At 33.5% G+C, this 26,358-nt stretch overlaps 1 protein-coding gene across 4 annotated transcripts in view; it reads left to right on the top strand.

Moving 5' to 3' along the window:
• The window catches only part of chb (CLIP-associating protein), a 125,825-nt gene that overhangs the window by 32,369 nt on the left and 67,098 nt on the right, over positions 1–26,358 (top strand). For all 4 annotated transcript variants that reach the window (XM_072534455.1, XM_072534453.1, XM_072534454.1 and 1 more), the window contains exon 3: positions 23,446–23,723. In XM_072534455.1, coding sequence (XP_072390556.1) covers positions 23,446–23,723 — 278 coding nt within the window. The remainder of the gene's footprint in view (positions 1–23,445; positions 23,724–26,358) is intronic.

Here is a 26,358-nt window from a genome sequence, read left to right as displayed (position 1 = left end):
GATTGTCAAATTAAACTGTATATTATAACTTTATAACATACGTTGCCAAGTTAAGGGTTAAGCGTCGATCAGACCTATGATTAGAAGTACAGTGGGAAACACGCGATATTAGTTTACGTTATGTTCCTTCTGTTTTTAAAGCTTTGTTAACTGTTGTTATTTTTTGTTGTTAATTTACACAGTTAAAACACATATTAAAGAATAAAACCGTCTATTTTCTTTGATTTTAAAGAAATGACTTCGCAAAAGAAGAGACTACAACATGGTGTCGATTTAAACCCAGCTTCGTACCTTTTCGTCCCTACAGAGTATCATAAACTTAACATAAGAAAAACATTTTTTTTCTTCCACCCGGTATAAACCCAAAAGAAAAGTTTGAGTAAACCTTTGCCCAACAGTGTAAATACCAAAGTAAAAGTCTAAAATAATAAAAAAAAATTAGCGGAATCCGTACACTAGAAAATCAACTATCAAATTGAGCATAATTTTTGGTGAAATTTTTGCGGTTAATTTTAGTAAAAAAGTCGTTACTGGACAAGAAAATAAAATAAAATTTATGAACTTGCTGATTTTCAAGTGTTGATGTTATGGTTCATTATTCGTTATAGCTCGAAAAATACTGTAAGATAGCTGATGTAGTTCAAATAGAGCTGACGTATAATGACGTAGAGAACTATAATTTTACTTTTAACTAGAAAGTGATCGGAATCGCAGTTTGTTTCGGTCATGACTCTGATATCACTCACCTTTTTAAAAACAATGGTGATTTTTTATGTCTCTATACAATGGTGTTAAAAAGTCCCGCATCACCTAAGCACCTTATAGTTTTTGAGGTTTAACACAAGTTTTTTGTATATTTTCACTAATTAATTTTAAGTTTGTGCTTGTAATTAGCATTATCGGTATACTTACTAATGTTTTTTTAATAACTAGCTCAAAATTCTACAGAAAAGATTAAAATAATCTGATTGAAGGGATTTCTCATAATCCGAAAAAATTATGAGGTGATTATTAAGTCGTTAAAGTACTATTAAATTGAATCTTAATGACAAATTTGCCACATATTTTGACTATACTAAACTAAACACTGTAGTTACCCTAACACATTTATTTGCTCTTTGATTTTTGATAAAAAGGTCAAAATGTAATCCCAGACCAAACAAACTAAATTATCGGACGAAAAGCGTTTTCAAAATTATTTTTCACTATAAAAACGACAAATCTAGTCGCGAAATAGCATCCGCAGTAAACTGTAATCAATCTACACTAATTAAAGTCATTAAGAAGTATGCTGAACAAGGAAAAATCGACGACAGACCGCGTAGTGGCCGACCAAAGAAAACTTCTGTTCGGGATGACGCTGCGTTAAGAAGAACAAGTCTGGCAGACAGAAGCCTTAATTCCACCCAATTGACAAAGCTGTGGTCTGAATCAAGAGGTGTAAGCGTGTGCACTTCCACGCTGAGAAAAAGACTGCTTAGTTTTGGACTTAAAGGATGTAAGACATGGAAGAAACCACTGCTTTCAGAAAAGCAAAGATTGCACCGTTTGAAATGGGCCAAGGAACATCGAATCTGGACAGCAGAGCAGTGGCAGAGTGTACTGTTTAGTGATGAATCCACTTTCAATATTAATAATGATGCTGGAAATTCCTACGTCAGAAGATTTCCTGGTGAAGAATTTTCTCCAAAATGTGTTCTTCCCACAATTAAACATCCAACCACCGTTATGATATGGGGTTGCATGTCCGCTCAAGGAGTTGGTCGCCTACACGTTGTCTCTGGGATGATGAATGCTACCAAATTCATTAACGTACTACAGAATAAGATGCTGCGTAGTAAAAAAGACCTGTTTGGCGAAGAAAAAATTATTTTTCAGGATGATAATGCTACTTGCCATAGAGCAATATCGGTTAAAGCTTGGATGGAGAGTAATGAAATTGATAGGATGGACTGGCCAGCGCAATCCCCGGACCTCAATCCCATCGAGAATTTGTGGCAAAGGATATCAAACATCATTTCCAAAGAAAATCCACAAATAAAACAAAATTAATCGAATTTCTAATCCACGCTTGGTATCACTGTATTTCCATTCCCAAAAGATGTAAACTAGTTATTAAAAACAAGGGCTGGCCAATTAAATATTAAAATTAGTTTAAATTACTTCAATGTGGTGTACAATATCGTCTTGATGTAAATAGTTTAATTTTTGTACTATCGAATAAAAAAAAAATTTCCGAACTATATTTTTTTACTAATCAAAATTTTTGCTGTGTTTCCATTTTATAATATTGTGTTAAAGTGTTTGTTTGATGTAGATAGTAAATAGTTAAAAAATATTTAAGGTAAATGCATTAAACTTCTATTTTCATGTATTTGGTAAGGTGATGCAGGTCTTTTAGACACCACTGTATGTCTATATGTTCACGCGAACGAAAAATGACCTATTGTGTTAGTAGCAACTGAAGAACTTAATAAATTTAAGTGTGAAAATTAAAAGTTGTGGACTATTCATGCCACAGGTCAAATCAGCTACCCCTCATATACCTTTTAGAACATTCGTATAAGATTTTTATGTGAAATCAATCATTTTTCCCAGACTGGTGAATATACTCAGAAATCGATTCATTAAATTGACCCAGCCATAAAACGCTTTTTTAAAATCCAAATGTTGTTTACTTGCCCTATAAATGCATATAATATACATTTAGTTACTGTTTTCATGACGTTACTTTTTTACCGGTTTTGTAACAAGACAAAAAATATGTTTATTTGTAAAGAAACAATGTAATTTACACCTGTACAGAAGATTTCTAAAAAACGGTGTTTATATACAACAATACAATTACAGTTACTTAAGTTTTACGTTCGTGATTTTTCTACCATAATTTTCCCAAGGTGGGACTCATAACAATGCAATTAACATTAAAACATCCAAGTAGGATATTTTTAGTGATATTCTGTTTACAGCTTGATAGGCGACCTCGCACAGTCTGTGTTATCTAATTGTTTACGTAATTATTTTTTTAAGAGACAAAAACAGATATAAAATGTTGACATAAATATATAGTTTTAAAGTTGTGCGATAATAAAAAAAATTACTGATCTGCTAGAAATTAGCTTGGGAAAAATTAATAAACTACAGATTTTCATGATTACTTTAAAGATCTTTGTAACACGATAATTAATGAATATCATGAGCATACCACAGCTTCACTAACATAATGAAAACAGATATGCCACCAATAATGCTTTGGCCGAATACCGAATATTCGACTACGCTCTTGGCCGAAGCGCCGAATATTCGGCAAAAGATGTGGGCTAGTGTAAGTGATGAGAAGGTCACGAACGATCCTTTCACAAAGATCGAATCCTTTCGAAGACCCGTCATTGATACAATCACGTTCTGTGACCCTATGAATGACGCTGTCTAGTGTTTACGAAACGAACTGTGTGATAACGACACGTTGATCGGTCAATTCATGACACTCATAAATTAATTGGAACGGGGAAGCCCTTACCGAAGGTTGATAAGTACCTTGGTGAACCTCTACAGGCTAGAAATCCGTTGCAATGGTAGGATCAAAGGAGTCATATGTATCTCCATCTATTTGAGTTGGTCAAGAAAAAACTCTGCATTGTTGCTATCAATTGTGATCAAAGTCACCTATTATAACGCTGCAACACTACTAACGACAACTGCTAGAACCTGTGCATAAAAATATGACCATACTGGTGCACAATATTCTGCCACTGAAAAAACCAAAGCTAGAGCAGAGGTCCGAAGAGTATCTGCAGAAGCACCCCAAGTTGTTCCGGCAAGTTTTGATATTAAGTTATTTCTTGTTCTTAGTTTACCGGCTGTGTTTGTAAGATGACTTTTGAAGGTGAGTGTTCTATCAAGTGTGACGCCTAGATATTTGGGGTTGTTGTTATGTTTGATAGCTGTATCATTTAGAGTTACATTGAGAGTATCGCCCGCAAGTTGATTCGACAGGTGAAAGAGACAGGTTTCAGTTTTGCTTGTGTTAGGACGTAAGCGCCAGTTCTTAAAATAGTCACTTAGTGTAGTTAAGTCCTCGTTTAGAGCTCGTTCTCCTGCTTCTTTACTATTATCTTGGAAGCCAATGGCCAGGTCGTCAGCATAAGCAAATTTTCTTGATTTTGTTTCAGATATATCTGCTGTATAAAGGTTAAATAATAACCAGTATGGCTAAATAGTGCACATACAAGCAAAATCGATGTCCAACTTAACCAAACCATGAGAATAATCACTGGAACAATAAAACCAACGCCAGTGAGATGGCTGCCTACTCTGAGCAATATTGCTTCACCAGATCTACGCCGTACAGCAGCATTAGTGAGAGAGTACCAGAAAATTGTAGCCAACGTACAATTACCAATACATCAAGATATCCCAGACATCTCAAAAGAGCACCAGCGACTGAGATCTAGAAATCCTCCAATACGCCCGATCTGCCCGAAAAATTGGTAATTCCTATGATATACATAGGCAATGGACAACAAGATGGATGCCAACAGTAGAATCGGACTATATTAAGATATCCACCCCAACTCAGGGTTTCATCGGATCAAATCTGCCCCGGTCCACTTGGGCAAGGCTTAATCGTATACGTACCGGATATGGTAAATGTGCTGATTCGCTGTTCAGGTGGGGTCGTGCAGAAAGTCCACAGTGCGATTGCGGACAATCTAGACATACCATAAGCCATTGTGTTTCAGACTGCTTGAATCGTGCCTACCGTGGAAACCTCCAGGACTTTGCGGAATGTTCCCCAGAAGCAATTGAATGGCTATGTAAATTGGACATTAATATTTAGTGTCATTCATTCTGTCATCTTTAGTGTTTAAATAATATATTTAATATATATGTATATATTATTGTATTTGTATATTTATCGTACTGTGAAAGTCCATACGCTAAATAAAATAAAAATATGACCAAATATGGCATGTTCTGTGGTAGACATCTCTCTGTAACCTTATAGAAACAACGGACGTTTACAGAAATATTAGGTTTAGAAAGTATTTTATGACCCTTCTTCAATATGTAACTTAAGAGTTACAATGGGCAATACAGGGTTACTACCTTCTCATTAGGAGATAATGGAACAATGCATCCAACTCCTTAAACCGTTCGAAGAGACTATAAAAATTACCAGCACAGGTATTTCTTGTATCTCTGAAATAATTTCACATGTTGTTACATACTTAAACTCACATTATTCTTAATTTGTCTACTTTATATATCTACACTTTAATTACGAGGTACGCTAGAATTAGGTCAAGTCTAAATTCTGTTGCATTTTCATAGTTCAAATTATATATATATGTGCAAGCATCTAGGCACAAAGATACAAGTTTCAAGGTACAAGGCAAGGGCCTTATTGATGAATTGTAATTTTATTTGGGTTGAACTCATTTTAGTATGTAGTCTAATTAGAATATTTACCTCATCAAGTACGTAAAGTCAGTTTAAAGGTACGTTGAGTGTACTTATTTATCAACTACCAATAAATCATTTACTCCACGACTTCGAATTATTTCACATCGTCGATCGAGAAGTTCGGACGTAGGGCATTCAAATTTATATTCGAATTATGTTATATTCGAATGTATACGCCTAGAGATGAAGAGAGTACATAAAACACCAAATTTATTAAGAATGAGATCTTCACTACAAGATGAGCTTAAAAAGCGTTTCAAATTCGATGAAAATGACAAATAATATATGTTTGCCACTTTTATTGACCTGCGTTTTAACACTATTTTCCTGGGATTAGTTCAAACGGAAAGAGCAAGACAGAAAATTCTTTTAGAAGCTGTAAAAATGTGATTCTCCTTCGCTTCATATCAAAAGAAACATCATAGTTCAGGAAATGAAGCTCGAAAAAAGTTAAAACCTCGCAATTTTTTCGTCCTGCATGGATTGAGTTGAAATTTTAACAGAAGGTAGGTGATAGCCCAAGGATCAAAATCTATATCGAACCGAAGTGCGCTGAAGGGTTTTAGGGGTGAAAACTACCCCTAATTGTCAAAAATTATAAAATAACATATTAAACCTGAATATGGGTAAGATTTGGTTTGAATTAGTTAAATAATGATTATTTTATACTTTTGAATAGAGTTCCATCATATTTCAACCCTTAAAAAGCAACCCTTGTTAGAGATTAATGTAAAAAAATTACTAATTCTAAAAAATGATTTCGCCTTGGATCGATTTGGACAAAAATTTGGATTTAAGCTCAACTCACCCTCTGCTTTATAGTTTATGTCATGCCGATGAACCCTGATTGTTCTTAGGGGTGAAAACTACCTCTAATTTTCAAAAATTGTAAAATAAAATTACAAATCTTAACATGAGTGAAATTTGGTTTGGATTAGTTAAATAGTGATTTTTTTATACTTTAAAATACAATTTCATAAATTTTCAACCCTTAAAAATCAATTGTTATGAGTGCTATAGGTGAAAACAATTTTTTGCCAAAATTTTGCAACTTTTTAACTTTTGAAAATCACCCTTTACAACATTGCAGTTTTTATAAACTAATTTAATAGATATAAATTGAAAAAAGTAGAATTAAATACAAAAAAATTTATCAACATAAAAAGGCACCATATATTCTTATACATTTACATAAATAGTTGAAAATATTTACATTTATAGGTAAAACAATTATAATATTAATTTTATTCGTCATCAATTACATCTTCATCGTGATCTATGTCATCCTCATCTTCTTCAATTATTGGTGGACTATTATTGCACCCTTCACCTGAGCACCCAGAACAAGTAGTTACAGTATAAACTAACTTTTCTGCACCCACATGAAACGCCGCATCCTTTTTTGCATTGGCAAAAAAAAATTTTCAAAAGTTCATCGGGTGCAGGTTGTTTGTTCATGCGTACGGGTAATAACAAACCATCTTTGGAATACCATCCCCAATCTGTTGCTCTGATATTTTCATTGCCAAGCCACTGTTGAATTTGGTAATAGCATCTTTTTGAATGCTCATCTAAGGCATCAACAGTGGGCAGAAGGGATGATAGCTTAACCGCACAGTTTTTCGTTGTAGCTTTGATGAACTGTTCGTACCGCATCTGCTCGAGAAAAGCTTCCAAATCTTTTATAAAAAAAATTAATTGGTTTTTTTAACGTATTTCCTTCATTTTTAACGATAGAGTGTTTCTTCAAAAACGATTTTGTAGAGGTTTTTAAGAGCTACAAGGATCTGTGAATTAAATCTTTTTGGAACCCTTGGTTTTTAAATGGGGTGAGTTTAAAGGGCTCGAAAAAGATGGTGCTTGATCGTAAATCGATGCTTTAAACGGCTATATCTCGCCAAATATTCATTGTACAACAAAGCTAAATAAAGGAAAATTTTAGTCATTAAAAAAGCTACAATTTGGGGTAAAACATATGAAATTGTAAATCGTTTCTCGCTTTAAGCTGTACTTTTTCTAAAACTAAGCATTTTAAATGGGTCAAACTTCTTGGGCGTATTAACAATACATGTACAAAGAGAATTGCAGAAGGGTGAAGATCGATTTTAATTATGGGGGAAGTTAGGGGGTTGTTTTCATCGATTTTTTCGTAAAAAAAAGGAGGTATTGACCTTATTTTCATCATAACTCACTCAATTTTTGAGCTATAGTTTTTTTTTATATATATAATAGGTCTATTTATGCTCTTTAAAAAAGGTTCCATGAGTTTTCTTCCACAAATGCACCATTTTCCTGATATTTGACTTTGAATCTTTCAAATTTGGCATTTGAAGAAAACCGCTGAACATTGATAGGCCGTATTTCGGTTCCTATTATATCGCAAAAACATTTTAAAAAATGAATTGTATTTGTCTTTTTAAAAGCTACAAATTTGTTTTCTACAATTTTTTTGATAAAATGCACCATTTTCGAGTTATTCGCGAAAGTCGATTAAAAACGTTGATTTTTTCGTCTAAAAATTGTTACTTTCAATCGCGAATAACTTGAAAAATATCAGTTTTACAAAAAAAATGTATAGAACATTTTTTATTTAGAATCACTTTTTTAATCGAAATATGTGGTTAAAACGTAAAAAAAATTTTTTACCCCCGAGATGGGGTGGCAACCACCCCCAAGGCTTTGGCGCACTTTGGTTCGATATAGATTTTGATCCTTAGGCTATTACCTACCTTCTGTTAAAATTTCAAGTCAATCCACGCAGGACGAAAAAATTGCGAGGTGAAATGCTTCATTTCCTGGATTATCAATGTAATTGATAAAAATAAAATAATGGAAATACCCTACAGTTTTTGGAGCAGGCAACATGCCAAATGATATTGTTTGAAGCTAGTTTCTTGTGGCATTTTAAAGTAATTACTATTTAAATGGGAATAAGCCACAATTAAAGGTTAAAGTACGTTTATTGACGTTTCAATTTCCACTTCGGAAATCGTTCTCAAAGTACAAACATTAGTAAATTAAATAAATTTTGTTTTTTTGTTGAAAAGTTTGTTTAATTTACTAATGTTTGTATTTTGAGAACAATTTCCGAAGTGGAAATTGAAACGTCAATAAACGTACTTTAACCTTTAATTGTGGCTTATTCCCATTTAAATAGTCATCATCATCATGCAACCTCTTCTATCCACTGCTGGACATAGGTCTCTCCCATTTTTCGCCACTTTTCACGGTTCTGTGCTTCTTGTTGCCATTTCTTGGATATTCGTCTAATGTCGTCCATCCAGCGTGTTGGTGGTTGTCCTCTGCTGCGTTTGTCTTCTCGTGGGCGCCAGTCAATTAATTTTCTGGTCCATCTTGTGTCTTTCAGTCTCGCTATGTGACCTGCCCAATTCCATTTCAGCTTGGCTATACGTTCGACGACATCACTGATACCTGTTCTTTTTCTTAAGTCTTGATTCCTTATTTTGTCTTTTTTTTTTGTCACGCCGAGAATTGATCTTTCCATGCGCCTTTGTGCCACTCGCATTTTTAGTGCTGTTGTTTTTGTGAGCGTGAGAGTTTCTGCTCCGTATGTCATAATAGGAAGAACGCATTGGTCAAATGTCTTCCGTTTCATAGCTATCGGGATGTTGCTCTTAAAGATGTGTCTTAGTGAACCATACGCCGCCCAAGCAAGTGTTATTCGTCGTTGAAATTCGCAGGTCTGGTTGTCCTTGCCTATTCTGATTTCATGACCAAGATATATGTACTTTTCTGTCAATTCTACCACTTGATTTTGGGTGATTAGGTGTTCGCTGGGAACTAAATTTGTCATAAATTTGGTCTTACTGATGTTAATTTTTAGACCTATTGTTGAAGATACGTTTTCTAATTCTTGTACCATTTGTTGTGCTTCGCCCAGATCTTCGGTAATAAGTACTATGTCGTCGGCAAAACGCAGGTGATTTAAATAGTAATTGTGCCAAATGATGAGGATACAGAGAAAAGTTCTGTGGCAAATGAGTTTGATTTTTATTTGAAAACTAATTCGCCTAAATTAAACGGCAGACCCTTAAAAGTCGTGGTCAGCAAACTGTCCATTCTTGGTATCCGATATCCATGGAGTTTTGTCTTTTACTTCATCGCCTTGATGACTACTAGGACTATTTAATGTAGTGGTTTCCCATTGCCATCTACATCCGAGCCGATTTCTCGTCCTCCAGGTCACCAGGTCACTGTCACCTACCAACTCATCCGCCCGAAGCCATTGGTCAGTAAGTGGGGGATTGCTTATACCGAAAATCACCCGGTGAAATTTTCCGGGCTATCCTCATTAACTTCATTATCATAATCTACGGTGATAAACTAAAAAAACAACAGAAGTTATAAACTACTGTCAATATCTATACAAGTCTAGATCTAAAACAGATTATACACACATTCAACGGAAAATAATAATTCCAATCATCATAACCATAATAATTAATCATCATTTATTAATCTTGTTAAAAAACCTATAATTATATATTTTGCTGGTAGATTTTAATATAAAGCCTGGCAAAAACGAGTTCTACTGAGAGAATTGAAGGAATTTACATTGTATTCGGACCGGCGTATTTATTACTATCAGCAGTCATATCTCAAAGAGTTTATTACTTTATTAGGTAGATAATAGATTGCGTGAGATCATAAGGTGTACCAAAATAAATAAGAGGCGCAATATCGTCTTGAATCATTTAGCCGTTTTCGTTTCAATTGTGTGCTTACATACCAACGATTTTAAGATAGATATTTACTTAATAAAGACCCCTCACAAAGGGAACAACTCTTATTATTAAATATACACTTTTCATTCATATTTTAAAATTATTGTTGTTGGCATTTATGTGTGTCATCTGTTATTTTCTGTCCCACGTGTTGGTTCTTAAACTGTTTCTTTTTTTTGCTTTGGTTGCTGTATGAGGTCCTGGCTAAACGGACGAATTTTAGCCATTCCAAGTGGAGGTCATTTCAAACAAAAATATCGAAATATAACCTAAAAGAGACAAATAAATTAATTTAATATGTGTTATTAAGTTTTTTTTTAAGTATTTTTTTCGGTTAACGCTGTTAACGCGCAAGTTTTTGTTAGGACATTGTAAATAGCTCAGGGAAATAACTAAAAAACTATATTATGGACTCTAAATTATCATCATCATTCTGACTTTACAACCTTGCGTGGGTTCTAGCCTCAAGAATTTCTCTCCAGTCGTCCCTATCGATCGCCTTTCTCCGTCAAGCACGTATTCCCATATTTCTCATGTCTTCATCGATGTTATCAAGGAACCTTGTTCTGGGTCTATCAAGGAGAGTTTTCTGGTGGGTCATTTTGTTCCATTTGCATTACATGCCCTATCCACCTCAGACGTCCTATATTAATATGTTTTACGATACCTGGTTACTGGTATATTCTATAAAGTTCTAAGTTGTATCGTCTTCTCTACACTCCATTGTGCTCCATAGATTCGTCTTAGTACTTTTGTTTCGAAACATCCTAACAGTTTTCATTACTTTTTGCTATAGTCCAGGTCTCTGAACCATATCTTAGGACTGGGCATATTATTATTTTGTAGAGTTTGATTTTTGTATTTTTCGATATAATTGTGGATTTAAGGAGATTGGGCCCAGAATAGCACCTGTTGGCCGTGCAAATTCTGCTGTTTATCTCTGCGGTCGTATTATTTTCAGTGTTAAGGAGCGCTCCCAGGTATAAAAATTCGTTCACTGCTTAGATGACGTAGTTTTGTATAACAAGTGGTCGCAGGATTTGAGGTTGCGTGCATATTTTTATATACTTCGTTCTGTTGGTGTTTATTATTAAACCCATTTTTGTAGCTGATTCTTTTAATGATACATACGCCTCTCGTACAGCGTTTTCCGTTCTCCCAACAATATTGATATCATCAGCATAGACAAGGATTTCCACTGATTAATTATAAATTGAACAGTATACGTATATAGGAGAGAGGGTCTCCCTGGCGCAGCCCGTTATTTGTTTTAAAAGGTTCAGACAGTTCCCGCTGAATTCGTACTCTACATTCAACTTTTTCAAGAGTTAGTTTTGTTAAATATACCAACTGATTTGGTATTCCTAGCTCTTTCATTGCTTTGAACATTTCTATTTACAGAGTCGTCTATTCACTTCTGTCTATGCCATATTCCAGTGTTTTTTCTAAAATTTGTGTCAGGGTTGCAATCTGATGAATTATTGATTTACCACCTCTGAAACCAGCCTGGTATTTTCCTACTATCCGTTCTGCATATGGTGCCATACGGTGACATAGTACTGTGGAAAATATTTTATACGCTGTATTTAGAAGCGTAATTCCTCTGTGATTAGAGCATTCAAATTGTATCTCCTTTTTTGTGTATGGTGCAAAGTATTCCAATATTCCAATCATTGGGGAGGGAGTTCTGTGTCCATATTTCTTTTATAAGCTCCTGTAATACCATTATGGTATCGTGGCCACCTTCTTTATCTAGTTCAGCTGGGAGATTATCTATTCCGGGTGATTTGTTTGTGGCTGGTATTTTAACTGCATCTTTAACTTCAAGAATCGTTGGTGCTTCGTCTTTCCTCTCCTCTATTGCCCTTACCTCATTTCTTTCGTCTTACAAGTTTTCTTCTTCTTCGTCTATATTAAGTGCCTGGCTAAAATATTCCACCCATCTATTCAGTACATCTTTCCTTGTTGTTAATAGGTGGCCATTCTGACTTCTGCATTGTCTTGTGGTTACCTTCAATTATTTTCTGTTGATGTTAACTTTCTTATAGAGTGCTCTGAATTCTTTCCTTGTTGAGGTTTTTTCTATATACATATTATAAGTTCCTTATTTAAGTAGTTTGCTGTTTTTTATGTATCCTCTTTTCTTCTCTTCTCTTTGTCTGGTAATTCTCTACAGTTGTTCTAGTTCGTCGAGATCTTTCTGTAGGCTTCATTTTTTTCTTTTGTTGCATTCTTGCATTCATCATTAAATCAATGATTTTTACGGGCACAAATTTATGTTCCTATTTCATCTTTCGCTGCTGCTTCAATTCTTCCTTTATTCTGGTCCTGTAGGAATCTATATCTGTCTGGCCTTCTTCATTTACGTTTTAATTTCTTAGCCTGTTAATGATGTTTTCTGAGTACCGTTCTGCAATTGTCACGTCTCTTAGCTTTAGCACATTTCATTTTTACTGGTGTTTGAAATTCTAGCCCTCAATGTTGAGGTCACTATAACAGATCTGAGGTTATATAGGCAATGATCTGAGTCTATGTTTGCGCCTCTATAACTTCTGCAGTTTATTACGTCTGTTCTTTAAATTATCTAGGTATCAGAAAATTTTATTAAGATTGACCAGAAAATATACACTTTTCTAGTCAATTTTTTGTCCAGAAAATAACGTTTTGCTATCAAGACTGAAAAATCGACGTCGGGGACTGCCAAAAGTTTTTCCCGATTCCTATTTTTTATCTTTTCAATCGTTATTTGATAATACAGTCAGCTCTGATTTCGGTATTATTATAACAACGTTGCAATTTATTATGAAGTGACAGTTGATTTTTAATTTGAATTTTGTCAAACTTATTTGACAGATTTTGAATTGTCCGACACAGAAAATGAAATTCTAGCATTTAGCAAAGAAAGCGATTTACGATATATTGCCAATAAAATCAAAAGCTCGTTACGAGAAGTCATTAAAATATATAAATATTAAAATAAAATAAGTAATTAGTTTACATCAAATGTCGGTCTTAAAAAATATTTTTATATTTTATACGACAGAAAATTAGTGTTTTTTAGGTATCCCCAAGCTTCCAAGACTCGCCTACGGTTCGCCCTGGAATTCACTTGCATCGATCTGAAAAACACCACTTTACGATCTTGTAACGTAAATTATACTTATATATACCTACAGCAGGAAAATCATGTTTTCCGCAAAGACTTCGTCATTTTTTGATTGTGAAAAAATAAGCGCGAAAAATGCAGTTTTTTCGATATTTTTCTTACCATGAATATTCGGCTGTTCGCGCCCTTGTTTCACACAAAGGTGCTTGCGTCGTATCTTCCAGATACGTCATGTAATTTGTATGTTAATATTACTCCAGATTAGAGTTTTTCCTACTTAACAATGCATCATCGCTACCTGGCAGAGACAGTTTGCCTTTTTCGGGACATAAAAGCATGAACGTTGGAAGCAAAGGTAACAGCCACAAAGTTTGCAGGAATAGGAATACCGTCTTAAACGTACCTTCGTAAATAATGAACAGGACCTGCACCGTTCCCTTATGTTATTCTCTACAGAAGTTACGTTACCATCATTTTTTAACAAATACTCATTCTTTCAATATGAGCTTGACGCTGTTATATAAACCGCATATTATATTTCCTGGGTAAGTGTGGGTTTTTGCATTTGTTATACCTGCCATCCAATACGTGGAGAAGTACCGTATTTCAAATATATATATATATATAATTTTTGTAGCAGAAGCTTGATTGGAGAGTGCTTGATTCGTGTGAAAAAAATCCAGTTAATAGAGCTGTAGTTCTATCTGACTCCAAATAGGTTTTGCAAACACTCGTTGGATCTCCAATTAAACAATTAAAAACGATATAATACTAAAAATTAATCTATGGTCTTTAATGGAAACAAAAAAATATCAAATTTGTTTAGGTTAAGGGACATGCAGGTATTACTGCCAATGAAGAAGCAGATATGGCTGCAAAAACTGCTTGTGAAACTCGAATAGAAGCAACGATCGAAATTAATAATGATTTCTTGTCACTAATAAAGAAAGATGCCAGGAATAAATAGGAAACTTTATATAAAAGTATTACTAATGCTCATAACAGTCACTATTATTCAATGCATCCAACTTTGCCCAATAGCATTCCTCATCCTCACCTAACATTTTCTCCTTCTAAATCATATGCTTCCACTATTGCTAGACTTAAAATTCATCATGGTAGCTTTCCAGCCCATCTATTTAAAATAGCAGTATTTCAGAGCCTCTTTTGTGAGTGTAGCAATACTTTTCGAATGTACCAAACGCATGGGATCATCCAAAGAGTCATTATCCAAATTGTACAAACTACACATTCCGGGTCCAGTTAATATATCATGTTTAATTGCCTCATTCAACAAATCATTAAAAACGGGTATATTACAATACCTTTAATTTTAAGTCAGTAATATTTCATTAATAAGATCTGTGGATAATGAACATAGTTCTCCACACATACATACCATCACTTTCTGGTTCGCCGTGTGATAAAATTTTAATAGAACTTCTTTAACTCGAATGTGCTGATCTGACTTTTGATCTTCTTAAAAGTGAATCAACTACTTACCGAGATGCTTTAGAAATTCAGCAGAAAAACAGCTAATTGTTACAGATCGACAAGAACGTTATTTGGACAAGAAAAAATCTTTTGCCATACGTGACCATTAATTCTTACTGAAAGTGAAACGTATTTTTAATAAATTAGCGTAATTTCGTATATTCAAAATAAAATACATTAATACGCGAATATACCTAACTTAATTATTTCTTAAGACAAATGAAGCGTTAGAAAAAGTCTTCAATTATCTAATTATCGTAATTCCAATCCAGAGATTACGGGGTTTCTTAATTAGATCTAATTAGAGAGTATTATAAACTTGTAAGTATTTTTGGTGTATGATTGTATATTTTAGAAAATTTAACACAATCACAATGCAAAAATATCGCTGCATATATTTCGTAATATTTTGACAGACTTTCACAGTCCGTCCAATGTAACAATTTTGTCTTTAACACGTTCAATGCTGGCCCATATTTGAGAAATTCATCCCATGGCTAACTTATAAAAGGTCAATTATGATTGGCACACTTAAAAATTTCCGCGGGAGCTATCTGTGGTTTTCCGGGTTTGACTCCGCGTTGAATAATTTCGGTTTTGAGAAAATGCGAAAAACCATTATTTTGACAGCGTTTCGGCAAGGTCGCACTTGCCATTGTCAAGTCAGATAGTAACGCTCCTTGCTGGTGCTTGAAGTAAACTGACTCTCATGGTCGATACGGTTACTTAAATAGCTGATCAAGGTGCACTTCTCTCGAACATTCGTGAAAAGTGAGACTACATCGAAGCTGACTAACAAATTTCCCGACTCAAGAGTCACATATTTTATACTCTGGATGAAGTGGCTTGCATTCTTGACTTAAGAATCCACTTGCTCTGCATATGGTTGTAGTTGTTCAGCCAGAAATTTTGCCAGTGGTTGTATCTATTGGCCGCAATGTTAATCCTGCCTTATATACCTTGGGTAGGCCCTAAAATTTTGGATATCTTGACGACTTCTCTCTAGGTATGAGATGTAACTGATGTTTTTTCTTGATGTCTGAGGCTTTGATCTTGGTTTTTGTTACTTTTCCTAGATATGTCGAGATTCTTTGATATGTCGTATCGTTTAGGTGGTCGTTTATTTTTGCTTCGTAGTCTTGAATATTCATTACAACCGTGGCATTGCCTTTGTCAGCTGGGAGCACGATGATTTCTTTGTTGTTCTTCAAATTATGTGAGGCGTCTTTTTCTTCGTGAGTTAAATTTATTTTTGGTGGTTTGGCTGTTCGTAATAGGAAAGCGCATCCGAAAAACTACAGAGAGCATATATAAGTAAGTCAGATTAGTTCTGCTTCTTCCTGATGTTTGAGGAGAACTGATGAGTTCTCTGATGAGACTGAAAAATGTATTTCGATATCTGCCTGTTCAATGACCCCGTCCTTCTCGAACCTATAAAGAGAACACAGGTGTTTACGATGGGCCAAGCCCACCTCGAGGGTTCGAGAATGCTAAAGTCGGACGTCACAAAGGTTCCTCGGCAGATTTCCAAAACAAGGCAGTAGACGATCTGTTCTAGTATATTCAAGGGAACTCCAGATAACGGTTACACCTCTGTTCTTGTTAATGCTGTCGTTTATTCTAAATCCTAACATAGTGTGGCGAGTACAATTTTTTATTGTTCCTAGATTTGTCGTCTACTCCAATATTACCGTGTGCTTCCAACAATTTCTTATGTTAAGACGGTCGAAATCTAAGCAGTACAGAAACACATTCAAACTGATGAAGTTACTATTTTAAATCGTCTTTGCATTTTTTATATCGTCTATCGTGAAGTATCTTATACATCTAGTAATTATTTTCTAGTAAACGTCAAGTTAATCGGATGCGATAGTATCGATTGTGTTTTTGTTTTTCCAAGTTTTATCCTTGAACCCGCCTTGGGCATATCTAGTACCTTAACTCCCCAACCTTCTATTATTAAATTTTATACCTATATGTTTTAAAGTAATAAAATACATGGGCGGGGAATTAAATGAGACGTTTCTGTCACACTTGGGTAAAGGTGAATATTGTTTTCAACACGAAATGTTATTTCTATACATTGATTCAGTTGATTCATGCGTTCAATGCGTATTAGTTTACATTCTTTCATACATACCTGAGAGACTATCTAAAAAAATGAAAAATATGTGCCACATTTATAAGGATTTATTGGATTATTTCATCTTTTTGACTAAAGTAAGTTATTCTTATTTTCTCTTAAAGAGAAGTAAACCTGTAAGTTTTTAACTAGTGTAGCTATCTGGTGTTCTTCGCTACTTTTATAATTTTCTTTCTGTGTCATATGAATTTAGCTTTTCTGATTCGTTTTGTTTAATCTCTTCATGTTGATTCATCAATCTTCTGTCCAACAATTCCCTCCTAACGGTCTATCGAGATTTATCAATTGTATACCGTATTTGTTTTTTGATATAACTCTTTTATACGCTCATTTGTTTCCATATTGTTCTAAGTTATCAATACTATATACCTAACAATATTACTGTATACAGTCATTTGGCTTTGCCCAATTATCGCCTGGATTATTACCGCTGTGCTGAAATGAAAAATATTAATATTTTACTCTTTTCATTATTCATTCTTGTTATTCCTTAACTAGGGCATAAGTAAGGCGAGAAGATGAAAGAAAATAAATAATGTTCTATACGGAAAAGAAAGAAGGGTTTTAGGTTTAGTATATATATATATATATATATATATATATATATATATATATATATATATATATATATATATAGAGAGAGAGAGAGAGAGAGAGAGATTATTTTAAGTCTTTCCTTAATATTTTGTTACTAGAAAGCCTTTTGATCGTTTTTCTCTAACTTTTCTACAGGCCATTAAAAAGGTATCGTTGGAGATTTATTAAGGACTAGTAATTCTGCCCGTCGCATGCGACAGAAGGTTCAATCAATAGCACTCTACAGTCACTCGTTAAATTTTTAAAACAATAAACTTCTTTCATGTAAACCAAGTAAATATAAAATATGATCTGATACTCTTCTGACTCATCTGATCATTTTTTACTATATCCTGTATATATATTTTTTTGATGGCACGCTATATACATTATATCTACTACATGTCTTATGTCGTTTTATTTGATGAGTCATATGCTAGGATTCGGCTAGTTGTTTATTTTGTACTCAGCCCTAGGCCTTCTTTAGGTCAATAAAGCAAATTTTACCTTATAGTGTGTCTATCATCATCCATAATGTCATGTGATATCTCGTATATCGCTATACGTTCATAAATAACGAAATGCTGTGTAACACTCTTTTAGTAGTCGCTTTGTTTGTTTTTTCTATCTTAATATATTCGTTATATCCTCCTCCTTCATTTGCTATGTCGCATGTTAGGATTCAGTCACTTGTTTATTTTGTACTCAGCCAGAAGCTTTCTTTAAGTCTATAAATCAAAATTTCTTTTATAGCAAATATAGTTTTATTCATAGTGTCCTATGATATCTAGCTCCTTTTGGTAGCTGTCTTATTTGTTTTTTTTTATCTTAATATATTCGTTATTTCCTTACCTTCCATTTAACACATCACACGCTCCAATCGGACCAATAACAACGGAGGTATGATATAATACTCTTTTGGCGTTGCCGCCATGTGTGTTTGTTCTGTATTAACATATTCGCTACCCCTTCTTTTTTCCAATTATGTCTCATAGGTCACGATCCGACGATCTATTCTACGCCCACCACAAAACACTAAAAAACTATTTAAATCATCAGTACGATCTTTTTATCGCAAAATTATTCTTTCCGTACAGCGTTGCCAAAACATCAGAATAGTTAGTGAGGAAGAAGTAGAAGTGAGGAATTTTTAAAATGTCAACTATTTGTCAAACTATTATAATAACAGTAAATACACTTAGTTTTAAAACTACTGCAACACACTAAAATACATAAAAAACATTTTAATACAAAATTATATATTCTAAATTTTAAACTTACCTCTTTTAGAGCATTAATAGTAAAAACGTCCAGCCATTATTTCTTGTTCAAAATAATCTATCTTATATGAAAGCTTATCAGCTTTCTACAGACTATTTAGTTGGTTTGGCATAGCACAATCACAATATACAACAATAATTAGTATTTAAAGCTATTAATCTAAATTTAATATGTATTTATAAATACAATTTATTAATATATAATATATTATGATCAAATTGTGTAAGAAAAACACAATTCTTACTCTAAAAAAGCGGCAACATTAATGTTTGTATTTTGAGAACGATTTCCGAAGTGGAAATTAAAACGTCAATAAACGTATTTTAACCTTTAATTGTGGCTTATTCCCATTTAAATAGTAATTAAAAAAATGACGATCTACGTACAAAATCAGCATGTACCTTCTTACATAATAAACCAAATAAATATAAACTAACATATAAATTATTTTGCAAAATAAGTCTTACCTTTAAATTAGAGATTTTTGTCAATTTTGCGAAAAAAATAATATGAAAAATAAAATTAATATATGTAATTAATATTGTTAGTATTTTTAATTGAACGTATCATTTCAAGAACAAAATATGAATGAAATGTCAGATTTGAGTAGTTCAGATTTTCTTTCCCTAGATGGCGCTGGAAAAGGTTTTAAATCTAAAATAACGTAAACCTTTACATTGTTTTATAATAAATTCTACCTTAAAAATATTATTAAAATGAGTTATTAATATATCATTAATACAGTATTATTAATTAAAAGTATCATTTCAAAAACAAAATTTGATTGAAATATGGTAGTTCATATTTCTTTCCTAGATGGCGCCGTTAGGTGACCGGAATTACAGTGTGACCTGTCACTGTCATTATAGCCTTTTATATAGATAGATTGGTAGATATCGAGCGTTTTAGTTCTCTTGGCAAAGCATTTTTCCTTCTTTCTCCACCTTCAAAAGAGCTTCTCCATTCAGTTATCAGGCGCTCGAAAAAGAGCTTGGAATTTCAAATAAAAAAAAATTCTAGAGGTATAAAACTTTAGAGATATAGGTTATTGAATTTTTTTGTAATATATTTGATCTGATACGTACCAATAGGTGAACCTTATTGGTACCTCTATTGGTATTTTAAAGGACATTTACATTATTATTCAAGTAAACTTTGGAATTCTAACAATTAGTTTTTTATTTATCTTCCAAACTCATTTGTTATGAGTTTTATTCAGTTTTATTTTTTTGACGATACTACCGTTTCCTAATGAAGAAACGACTAACATAAATTTTTTATTTATTAGTCAGTGGTAATGTTTGATAGACTGGACACTGCTGGAATGGCAGTTAAATAACCGTTTACCAGGTTCTGAAATATTGACTATAAAAAATGTCACACCGAGAGTGCAGTACGGCTAATATAGGAATGCACAATTGCCGGATTTCACGCCTTGTGCTTGGCGATACAAACAGGTCCAAGTGGTAGTCACAGAACCGTACCCAGATCTCTACGCCGGGCTTTGTTATTTATTATAAAATAATATATTGATAAAATAATTGCCTTCAAGTAGCCAAATAAGAGGCATGAATTTGAATAAAAAGACCTTAAGTTTTTAGCGAGAATTTTATTATAAAACTGTATACTTTATTAAACTGACAAATGTATTTTAAATTACATTTCTTGATAGCTATAAATATACCGGGTGGAACCTCCGGGAACTCGATTTCCGTGCACCCAGCCCAATATCCGAAAAGCGCATACTCTGATTGGACTGGTAAATGCATTTTATTGGTTATACAGTGTAAAATAATCAAGGTTACTCACAGATATTCAATTAATTATACTAAAGTCGTCCTCTACATCCGAGATGTCGGATTCGCTTTCGCTACTCTCCCCTGTGTTCGCGTGTATTATCAATTGGTCTACGTCATCTTGCAGGTTGTCCGCAGTCCACATCTCAGTTTCCGTTTTCTCAACAACATGAGTGACATAATTGCGCCAATTTTGCTCTGTGACGCGTGCAAAACCGTCGTCGATCAACTGGCGTACCTCGTCGTTTTTAAAAGTGGTATTATGGGTACCTACATATCGCTTAACTTGGTTCCACACCATTTCTATAGGATTCAATTCGCAGTGATATGGAGGAAGCCTTAAAATATAAACATTATGTTGTGAAGCATACTCATCAAGATGATACTTATCGTATTGATCTTTAAAAGCACGCGCTGCTTCTAATAGCTCGGATTTCAAATAACACTCCTTGAAAAAAATGTCTTTTTCCACTAGCCATTCCTTGATTGCAGCTTTATTCCAGGAATTGTTAGGGAATCTCTCTTTACGGGAGTGGTACGATGCATTGTCTATTACAGTGACATTCCTGCGACCATTATTTGGTAAATTTGATATTATTGTCTCCTTAAACCACGACTCAAAATATGCGGCATCCATTTCATCGTGATAGTCGCCATCATTTTTCTTTGCCAGAAAAACACGCTGTGTGCCAGGAAGGAAACCTCCTGAAAAACCTGCATGCAATAAAACATATCGTGGACCTCGTTTAGTAGGTGCTTTTAAGCCAGTACTTAAACCTTTGAGAAAAGCATCACGACTGTTTTGTATCGTAGTATCGCACCATTCGTAATTTATAGATTGGCCAACATTAACCCACGATTCGTCCAAATATATGATATTGCAATGGTCTTTTCGCAAACGTCGTATAGTTCTCAAATAATTATGGCGCCAATGAATAATATCTTCTCGCTCCACCATGATGCTTCTTCGGCCACGTTTCTTATAAACAAATCCAATATCTTTCAGAAGTCTGTATAAAGTAGAAAGAGACAACGGCTGTATATTCTCATTACCTTGTATGAAGTTATGTATATGCTTTAAGAATGGCGGCAAATTTTTCATGAAAAATTCACAATGAATAATTCTCCGTAGAATACTTCTTACACCCTCGTCATATGTGAATATTCTAGAATTTGATTGACACACTCGTTTTTTACGTTTTTTTGGCGATTTCAACGTTCCACTCTGTTCTTTTTCTTTTTTGAAATTGTAAATGCTTCTTTCGCTAACACCAGTCATCAACGAAGTACGTCTTACAGCAGCACTTACATTAAGTTGTTCCGTATTTTGTAAAAAACACAACACATTTAACACTACGAGTTAAGCGCAACCGTTAAATAATTCACCGGATTTAAACTTATGGGACTCCATACTCTCTGTTGAAACTCGGACTAAATTTTGAAGTGTAGTTTCGTTTTCCAAATGCACTTTCACCCTAAGGATGGGTAGGGGGTGAAATAGGGAAAGCTTGGAGTTTATCAAATACTAATTATGACAAACAAGTTTATGGCCATATTTAGGTGATTATGTTAATGATGGTAATTTGTAGCAGAAGTTTTACAAAAGAAATGAAGACCTATTTATAGAAACAACATAACTGTATTTTTAATATTTTACATACAATAGAAAAAATCTAATTTCTATGAAAGAATTGGAAATTTGAATATTATATATAATATCTATAAATAATATCATTTCCAAGTTTCCAAATTCTTTCCTAGAAATTATGTAGGTTTTTTCTATTTTATGTAAAACATTAAAACTACAGTTATTGTATGTTGTTAATGTTTTCGTTGTCAATAACTCATCAATGCCTTTTTATTCTACTGTATACGTATACATGATATAAAATATTTTACTCGTACTGCCGGCAGATGCATTTTATCCAAGCCGGTCCTGTGAGACAATGAGCAATCAACAGCTGGAGAAAACCGACAACCCTGCGCGTTTATTCTCCATAAGAAAAGCATTGCCGTATCTTACCCGTACTGCACTCTCAGTGTGACATTTTCTATAGACGTCATACAGGCTGACGTTGATATGGGCTGATGGACATAAGGCGTGTGGAAAACTCACACGCTTAAATTGAAGCATGATTCCGCTCATATCAAAATTTGGGATAAAATTTTCGACGATTAGTACCATTTCTTTTAACTCGATGATAAAATGGTGAAACATAACTCCGTCTTTTTGGAGAATCAACTTCCATCTATTTTTAAACAGGATTATTTCAAAATTAGCCGATGTGGTTCATCCATGATGGTACTTTTTTACATTTTGAAGTGATTGTACTGGATTTTGAATGTCGTTTTTTCTGGCTCTTGAATGGGACAGAAATCTGTACAGGTATGATCTCCAAGGTCAACTAAACATAATCTTCTGTACTTTATGTCGCAACTATTAGACAAGCATATTAAATTTTATTAATTTTGGAAATCAGTGGCGTTACCGATACGTTTTACTTACTGTATAAGATAGTTTATTACACACATATTCAACACTTCCCATCTCAATAACTACCAAACTTATTACACACGTTTATAGGAATTTTAGTCTAAAAATTAAATACCTTTGAAAACACCCTGTAAAGATATTGGTTTTAAAGCATGTACTTCACCTTATGGATTCTCTCTTTTCATTTTATACAACGTATCTGTCGCGTCTAAAATACGATAGAAATATAAATTCTTCGATCGAACAACCAAGACACGGGAATTTTTATTTTTTTCCATTTTATATTGAGTAGCACAGTAAAACAATTATTACTATTATGATCTGACGATATTTTTTCTTTCCAGGTTTCAAGTAATGGTATAGAAGTATTGACATATCTGATAGATCGTTTAGGAACAGATTTTAAGCCATATATACAAACAATATTACCGAATGTAATTGATAGATTAGGAGATGCCAAAGACACAGTCAGGGAAAAATCTCAACTTCTTATCCTGAAACTGCTGGAGCGGAATGTCCTAACTCCACAGACGCTCATCGAAAAACTTCATCCAGGTTTTACTCACAAAAATGCAAAAATTAGGGAAGAAGTTTTAAGATGTTTAGTTAACACATTAAATGAGTAAGTATTTCTTTTTTAAAATTTAATCAAATGGAATTTTTCAAGCAATCTTAGCCCTTCTGTTGAAATCTCTTGCACTATCATATTTTATCAAAACTCTAGGATGCCCAATACTTTTTGTAAAAAGATAGCCTCGTGTATATTTTACTTTTTCAAGAAGAAATTTGGGACCAATGATAACACAGCAGTGTGTGTGTGTGTTTACAAGTAGCTTTGTTCCTATTAAAAAAAAAACAATATATAAGTCCTTGCACTTTAACGAGGTACTTGGAAAGCTCGGACCTTTGCTTGCATTTACCCTGGCATCTCATAGCACTGATATCACAATTGGTGATTGTCATATGTACGCACCTCCAGTCAAATGTTACTTTTAATAATTTACGGAATGGTTTGGATCCATAAGAGACATTCTTTCCTCTTTCTTTTTAAGTTTGTTGGTTTTTTATTTCCAGTTATTTTTTTATTATGATCTAGCATCCATGTCAGGTTTAGTCTGTGGTTTGCTGTTATTTTTGCAGAATATTGTTTTTAATTCAAATAAATGCTGACTCATAAGTAAATGTATTGAGGAATATTCAAGTCTGCCTGGGTAAGATTTTTTTGAATGTCCTTGTTGAACCTGGGTTAAATAGCAAAAATTAATTGTTATTTGACATAAAAAAATTGAATTTTTAGCAAAAAGTAGGTGTATTCATATGAGTACAATGGGCATATCGGCAGTCAAAAATATAAAACATATAAAAATTAAATTAGCCAAAAATATCTTTATCTCTTCAGTAAATTTTCTCTTGTAATAGCAAGGTGAAGATTGTCTTCTTCGTTCTTGTCATAGTCATCACTCATTTAATGAACCTCTATTTCTCAGATGAAAAATCAATCGGAAAGCTTTGGGTCTGAGGATCATTCTCATCTATATCCTCATTGTCAGTTTGATAGCCAACCTCAGGAGAAATAACTACCACCGATACATATTTATGAGTGGAACTCGCTAGGTCATTTGAAGCTAAAGCGATTGCTTTATAACGTTTTCCATAATATTCTTGAAATACCATTCCAATACGAATATTAACAAAAACAAAAATAAAAAAAAATTTATACTGTATAAATAAACATTACCAGTACTTACCCTCTTAACAATAAAAGTTACTAAATTGATAAATAATATCAAAATCACAAAATAGCAAACACTTTAATTATCTAACAGAAAAATGGAGATTAGCTTCTAATTACTGCGGCAAGCATATTCGCCGATCCTACTACGTACAGAATGGGCAAGTAAATACGTCGTTGGGATTGGTGATAAATATAGCAAAGGGATATTATGATTTGGCGCGAAATACAATTTGACTATGCCAAAGTTGATTCGTTTCTAGATTTCTAATGGGCTTTGTTTTGTTTCTTTAAAACCTGTAAGTTATACAGTTTTTTACGTAGAATTCAGTAGTATGGGTTGGATTTTTTCCAAATATATTTTTTTATAAGCAGAGCAATTTGAAGGGAATACCATGTTCATTGTTACATACAAACTGTCTGATACTAACCCGAGACTAATCATGTGTAATACTGTTTTTTTAGTTTAGCCATTCTGTTATACCGAAAAATGTCAAATTTGGAAAAATATAAATATCTTAACCACTGGATTTTACGGGAAAACTATATAAATGTTTTTTTTTAAGTTAGAAAATAAGTGAAACCAACTCCCTTGGTTTCAAGAACAAAAAAGAAATCAATTTCGCCCGCTTAGTAAAACTGACGAGGACTAGAAAATTTTAAGATTTTGACATCTTTAGTTTATTTAAAAAAAATAGAGCATAGAATTGTGCAAATCCCAAGTCTCTGATGCCTACAGTGCTAACAGCGCTACACTGCAAATAAAGGAACATATTAAGTAACCCGTTTAAGATATATAAAGGATAAAGAATTTTAGTTGATACTAACTAGCGAAAAAATAAAACTCAATTTAAAAATATTCTTTTTATTTATCGCGACGTTTAAATTAGGACCAATCGGAGGTTCATATTTATTTTCCTATGCTTATATTATTTAGGGTATAATTTGTGAAAATGTAGAACATTTCCTAACAGAATCAGACATACAGGGAGTACCACTCTTTTGCAAGATCTGTCACTACTAGGCCATTTTTGCTGCTATATTCGGACGAGTACAGTGGGACCAAATGGGTTAATATAACCGACAGAAAATTTAACAGGATAATTTCCTCAAAGAAAGACAAAATGCATGGTTATAACAGCAAATCTACTAAGTTTAAGTTTAGTGTAACAAGGAGTTTAAATATCTATCTTTGAATATCCAAAGAAATGAAAGCCATAATTTACGGTATCGATACTTTCTAACAATATAAATTTCATTTAACCAATAGAGTTGTAGTTATAAAATCCTTTAACGATGGCTATTCTGAACTTAGCACATTGTATGAGGAGATTTTGAATAACACTGAACAGAAGTAAAATCATATACTTACTATATTACGAATATTTTGTAAAAAATACTGCTGGTAGATATAGTACCCAATACCAGTCTGTTATTTCAACTCTCATTAGAAAATGTACACATAAATAAAAAATCTCCATTCCTAAACTGAGTTCACCTCTTGCCAACCCTTCTTCAATATGTA

Source organism: Diabrotica undecimpunctata, chromosome 6 (assembly GCF_040954645.1).
Source record: "Diabrotica undecimpunctata isolate CICGRU chromosome 6, icDiaUnde3, whole genome shotgun sequence".
NCBI lineage: Eukaryota > Metazoa > Arthropoda > Insecta > Coleoptera > Chrysomelidae > Diabrotica > Diabrotica undecimpunctata.
Note: the sequence above shows the minus strand (reverse complement) of the source record. Positions and strands in the feature narration are given on the sequence as shown.